This window comes from Scaptodrosophila lebanonensis, unplaced genomic scaffold, assembly GCF_003285725.1.
Source record: "Scaptodrosophila lebanonensis strain 11010-0011.00,11010-0021.00 unplaced genomic scaffold, SlebRS2 tig00001410-arrow-pilon, whole genome shotgun sequence".
In the NCBI taxonomy this organism is placed as follows: domain Eukaryota; kingdom Metazoa; phylum Arthropoda; class Insecta; order Diptera; family Drosophilidae; genus Scaptodrosophila; species Scaptodrosophila lebanonensis.
Genome location: NW_022060738.1, coordinates 2,736,607 through 2,742,591, shown reverse-complemented (window position 1 = coordinate 2,742,591; position 5,985 = coordinate 2,736,607). Strand labels below are relative to the sequence as shown.

At 40.4% G+C, this 5,985-nt stretch overlaps 1 protein-coding gene across 1 annotated transcript; it reads left to right on the top strand.

Moving 5' to 3' along the window:
* The first annotated feature begins 1,150 nt into the window (after positions 1-1,150).
* On the top strand, positions 1,151-2,490 carry LOC115630614 (RNA polymerase II-associated factor 1 homolog). The gene is made up of 3 exons (XM_030527240.1): positions 1,151-1,255; positions 1,397-2,297; positions 2,359-2,490. Exons 1-3 carry the CDS (start codon positions 1,197-1,199, stop codon positions 2,407-2,409), a joined length of 1,011 nt encoding a protein of 336 aa, XP_030383100.1. The 5' UTR covers positions 1,151-1,196; the 3' UTR covers positions 2,410-2,490.
* The last annotated feature ends 3,495 nt before the right edge of the window (positions 2,491-5,985 follow it).

Here is a 5,985-nt window from a genome sequence, read left to right as displayed (position 1 = left end):
TTTATACCCTGTACCCGTAGGGTAAAAAGGGTATATTAGGTTTGTGCAAAGTATGTAACATACAGAAGGAAGCATCTCCGACCCCATAAAGTATATATATTCTTGATCAGCATGACGAGAGAAATCGATCTAGACATGTCCGTCCGTCTGTCCGTCCTTCTGGATGAACGCGAGGATCTCAGAAACTATAAAAGCTAGAATAACCAGATTCTCCTAGGTCCGAGTAAGGACGAGTTTATTTTTTTTTTTAATTTTCCCCCCCTTCCCCCGCTGCAGAATTTCGTCAATAGCGTCCACATTTCAAATGCTACCTAAACCAAACTTCGTTAAGTAAATTAAAGACATTTTTGCTTCCTTTATCGTTGGCATAGTCAAAAAAACTAATATATGTTTTTCTTGGAGCTCATTTTCAAATTTCGTTGAACACAGTAAATCCAAACGCCCCAATTGCCAATAACCGCCAAATTTTCTGATTTATTTAGAGGAATATCCAACAACAAAAAAATGACTTCTAATAAAATACAATTACAATAATAACGATACTTTATTGTGGAAAATGTGAACGCTATTAAGTGTGATGATGAAATTACTAGAGTTAGGAAATTAATTACAGGACGCATGATTTTCTCTATAAATTTCCAGGCAAGAATATCTATCGGTTTTCCAGCCTCACACACTCTGGCAATCGAGGGAGCAGAGCTAGCGTAAGCACGAACTAATCTCTGTAGGAGCACTTGCAATAGTAGATCATTGCTCGATAGCCACCAAAGAAAGCTGGTCAACGAAACAGACGATAGATACAGGAAATCCGAGGAAGCTGAAGTGAGTGAGAAGTGTGTCCGGGACTGACTACACATAGAAAAAAGTACCTTATTTACACGCACAGACTTTAAAAATGATCTACCTCATGAGGGATGCTTTGACGACAAATAAGATTCGATTAACAACATTTAATACTCATACCAAACAATTATTATGGGCCTTCGCGCAGCCATCTATCACATAGAAAACTATTCTGATTCAGTGTTGTAAAGACTTCTTGGTATAAAACATATGAGAAAATATTCAACAACACTAGTTCCATCAAATATGCCATACATAAGAGTGTGCCTACGCTGTCACATTAGTTGCATTTTAGGGATAGGTGTAGTCAAAACTTGGTAATACGAAAAGAATTTAGTTGTAATTCGTGCAGCATGAACAAACCAGCAGCAAGCAGGAAAACAGAACCGAAGAAAAAACAAAATGACTTGGTGTAAGTAAAATAGATTGCGACTGTGGCTTTGTCTTTTCAAAATGAAATATATGTATGTATGTATATAGTGTATATGTGTGTGCATATTTTTGGAATGAAGCACTGACCCCAATATTGCGTCTGATTTGCTTTTACCAACAGTAGCCAATATATTTGTCCTGTCACCTACAACAACCCGATGCCGGATCCTGTGATCGATGCCAAGTTCTTGCCGTACGGTAATAGTTTGCTGGACTTTATCAAGGAGCCGCCGATTTTTTCCGAGCAGGAAAGTCACTATGACTTCCATTACAAGGGCTTGCATTTGCTCTTCGATATTGATCTGGTTAATCAGGAGAAGTACGATAGCGATGGCTTTCCGCAGCGCATGGATCCTCGTGATGAGGCCCTTTTGGCTGACATAAAAGAGCTCGACTGCCACAGTCTACAGTCTAAGCATCAGGCCGAAATACAGCAGCAGCAGCAGCAGCGTGAGCGGCAGAAACGGAACTTAATGGAAAGTCTGGCTGCCAGTCAGCCTAAGCAACCAGATCTACACATTTCCATGCAAACCGAACCGCTAACCAATGAGCAACAAGTGCAGCTCATCAATCAGACATTTGTGGATGTCAACGACTCGGCGGCCCAGCATCCTATCAAGCCCATGAGCAAGGCCTATCCTGTCGAAGTGCTGCCGCTTTTCCCCGACACTGAGCTGTCCAAGTATGAGTTTGTCTACACACAGTTCGACTTGCCGCCAAACAGCACCACTCGCGGCTTACTGAAGGATTGCGGCAACCATATGATCCACTTTCAGCCAAAGCTGCAAACGATTTGCCAACTGTTTGAGGAGGAGGACAAGAAGCCTGTACCCAACAATGCAATTTTTTCCTACATTTCGGATCAGAAATACAAGGAGGATCGCCTTGCGCATAGCCTGGAGAAGGACCGCTTTATTTTGCGCGAGCACCAGGGCGTTTTCTTATATAATCAGTGCAAGAAACACATGAAATTTCGCAAAGAGCGGCCGCGCCCACAAAAGCAAGATTACCAGTATCTATTGGTAGGCGACATAAAAATCTGCATTTTCACTTAATTAAGTGATGTTTTCCTTTGATTTATAGAAAGTCACGCGCCCAAATAAGGACGGTTCGGAGGCTGTGGATGACGAGTGATCAAAATCGGAATTGTAATTATTTCTATGCGTTTTACTAATTGCGTTTTATTATATTACATTATTTTAATTATAAATAAAACCCTCCGGATGTTTGAAATGGTTAGGACATAAGAGGTCTGTTGAGAGGAAAAGGTGAAGGCTTTGCGCAGTGTTTTCTTCGATTACAATGCGTAGTGCATCTTGAGTTGTAGCAAACAGGTCGTACGGTAAATAAGGAATACTACAAGGACGTTATGTAAAATTTCCGTTTATATATATAGATACAAGGCTCCCTACATGGCTTCCTGCGACTTTTTCCAATTCCCAATGAAAGGAAAGCGTTTGCCACAATTAATGAGAGAAAATCAAAATCGAAGAACGAACTGATGGCCGTACTGAATGAATGAATGAATTGCCCTTTTCTTTTGAGAGGACCATTTCTATACATTGTCAAGCAAGTCTGTTATACTATTTCAATCTTTTTCTAAACCAAACTTGGTATCCAAGTTTTCTGAGAATTTAGAACTTAGCGTTTTTTATGCAGCCCCTTTTGAATCCCTTGCAGTTGTGAATTTCCACAGCTTCAGTAATTTGACAATGACATCCATTTAGTGTTTATGTGTGCTCACAATTTTTTTGGGGGGTAGAAGCTTTTAAAAAGTGGTTTTTAGTAGTTTTTTTTAAAATACAAAATATTTCTTTTTTTCTGTTCGCATGGTCATGGGATCCCTTGTACTACTAACCTATGTCTATTAATGGAGCACTCTTATCTATTTTGCCTTTCGTCTTCTATGGCCACCTAGATAGGATCACAACATTCCCAACATGCACTTTGGTTGCAATGTCTTTAGAAGTAAGCAATAATAAATAATAATAAAATCGATAATGAACAGACAGGAGAGCAGGCGGGGCTAGAGGGACTTGGCGATTAGGATGATGTGGTAACAATTTCGTAAAAATAGTGCAAAGATAGCAGACATTCGAGAGTGCACGGTCATCAACCAAAAATACATTCCGTTATCTGCTGTTTTCTTCATCCTCGCAAAATTACAAATGTTAAGTAAACTGACATTTTATTAGCATTTGGCACTTTCGTATTCGTCCTGTCACGTTTAGTTGTTAACTGCAAACTGAGGTTCTGTTCTGTTGTCCTGCGCCAGTTGGTACTCAAACACACATACTTGTTGGAACACAAGTGCGTTGACTCATGTCATAGCCAGAGAGGCCACCAGCTACGTGTTGATGACGCAGCAACGGAAGCTCCAGTGCCAAACTGACTGTTGACTTGCAACGCTGCCAGAAGGAAATAAAATAAAAGCAGCGGCACCATTTTTTGAAATATTTGCGAGCTTGAAAATAAATAAATACGTATGTATGTACATATATATCACACACCAAAGTGGATGTTTCTTGTACTTGTGTATATGTATGCATACGTGTGTATGTGTCTGTGTATGTGTCTGTGTATGTGCCTGTGTGTGGAAATGTGTTTGCGGGCTATGTACCATTTTATGACATTTCCAGTTGTCTACGCTGCATGCTATTTCAAATCGCTTCTTTGCTGTGGTTCACTGCGGAATTTTATATCATTCTGCCAACGGTGGAGCGAACGCCGCTTTTGGGCTTGTGGAAATAGTTGCGGCGCGCTCTGGCCGAGGATTTGTTGCTTGTTGCAACAGCACTGCCAGCTTTTCGCCAAACAGGCCACAATGGCAAACAGCAGAAGAAGAAGAAGAAGCAACAAACGCTTGTCTGTCTGTCTGCCTGTCTCTTTGGGATGGTTCATTGGGCTGCTCGGCTGCTTGGCAGTTTGCCTGACTGCCAGACAACCAGACGGACTGACTGTTTGAATGCTTGTCCATCTGTCTGTTTGTCCATTGGTTGTTGCGCCAATTGTCGCCTGAGCTCGCATGTTCATGCATAGCGGCGCTGATGGTTTAAAAAGATTAGCAATAAATTTGGTGAAGCTGGGCACACTTTAAATGCTGAGTTTCCAGATTTGAGTTAATTTAACTCGGGAAGTATCCATTTGATTTATTTCTTTGAGCCTACGTACCCAGGCTACTCAAGCACTAAATGCTATCTAGCAGGCGATGAAGTACAAATCAATGATCCTAATGTCATCACAATGAACCGATTGTAAGGCGGCGAGAAGATATATGGACCTGGTACCACATCTAACCTCTGAGTGGACATCAAACAAGCTGTAAATGATGCAAGTTTATTGAGCCCACTACAAATCACCGAATAGCCATGCATCAGAGCAATCCATTGGGAGTTCAGCATGCCCATCAAATACTTATACACTGCACGAAGAATGTAAATTGCTTTAAATTTAAATAATTTCCAAGTTTTGTATACAGCCCTGTATCATTACAATATTATTCAAATCATAGGTACTTCTTCGATAGTGGCATTCCTGCTTACTACGACTGTTCTTCTTCTATATGGAAAGTAAATTAAAACCGTAACTAAAAATATTTATTCATTGCGGCTGATTCAAATAATAAGTCCAATGAACTCTAACTAATCTCGAGTGCAAACCAAAGAGGCGTTTAAATTGAATTCTTTTGTATACTTTTCTATTTTTGAAATATTGCAATTGTTAACTGTAAATGTTAACTGAACTAAACAAATTATTAAAATAAACTTGTTTCCCTGACTATAAAATAACTGACTCTGACTCAGAAATAAAACTAAATAAATACTTCTTCGCTTGTATTCAAAGATATATTTATTTAAATAGTAAAGAGTAAAAGAAACTTACAAAAAGGAACAAATATTAAACTTTTATGAAAAGATACTTGAACGCTTTCCCTTGCTAAGTTCTTCCATGCGGCATTGGTTTGTGGCAGTGTAAGCACCATTTGACTACATCTATCGAAGACAAGAAAACTCATGCCACATTATTTGTTGAACGCTGCAGAAAAAAGTGTTATGCCAAATAGAAAGGACAGTTGCCATGAAATGAAAATTCGGAAACACTTGGCAGTATACACTTTAAAAGCTAACAAAGCGTTGGAAACAGAGCAATCTTATAAATGCTAGCCACGGTGAGAATCTCCGAAAACGACTGCCTCGAGTGACTTACGAGAGGTTGCGACTTTTGGAAAAGTTACCAGCAACAAATTACAAATGGCGACTAGCTCGGTAGCTTCGCTACTCAAATGAACCGCACACATTCGCAGCCAACTCGAACGCAGTGTTGACCACCAGAAATGGAAAGGGAAGAACAAGGCTAGCAAACAAACACTAGGCAAACAAAGCGGCCCAAATGAAGTATAAGTGGCTTTTTGTTTTTGCTCTCAAAAAGACTCGACTAGCCAGGCCAGGCCAAATGGCTGGCTATCGAAGCGGTTGGCAATTTTCAAATGACGCCGAACTCAAAGGCCAAACAACACCTCATCACTCAGTGGGCCGCAGTTGATGGCATCTAAGAGAGTGAGAGAGACGGGAAGAGGGGCAGAGGGAGAGAGAGAGAGGAGGAGGAAAGCTTGCTTGCTGCCCTTAATTAAACCAAGTTCTGTGTTCATTGTTTCCGCTCCTGTCGGCTTTTGTGCGCTTTGCTTAAAGTTTGTGCCCAGTAAGACGCATA

Coding starts and splice junctions, on each gene's coding strand:
- LOC115630614 (XM_030527240.1), top strand. CDS start 1,197: ATGAACAAACCAGCAGCAAGCAGGAAAACAGAACCGAAGAAAAAACAA. Junction 1,256..1,396: donor AAAAAACAAAATGACTTGGT/GTAAGTAAAATA, acceptor TTTTACCAACAG/TAGCCAATATATTTGTCCTG. Junction 2,298..2,358: donor AAGATTACCAGTATCTATTG/GTAGGCGACATA, acceptor TTTGATTTATAG/AAAGTCACGCGCCCAAATAA.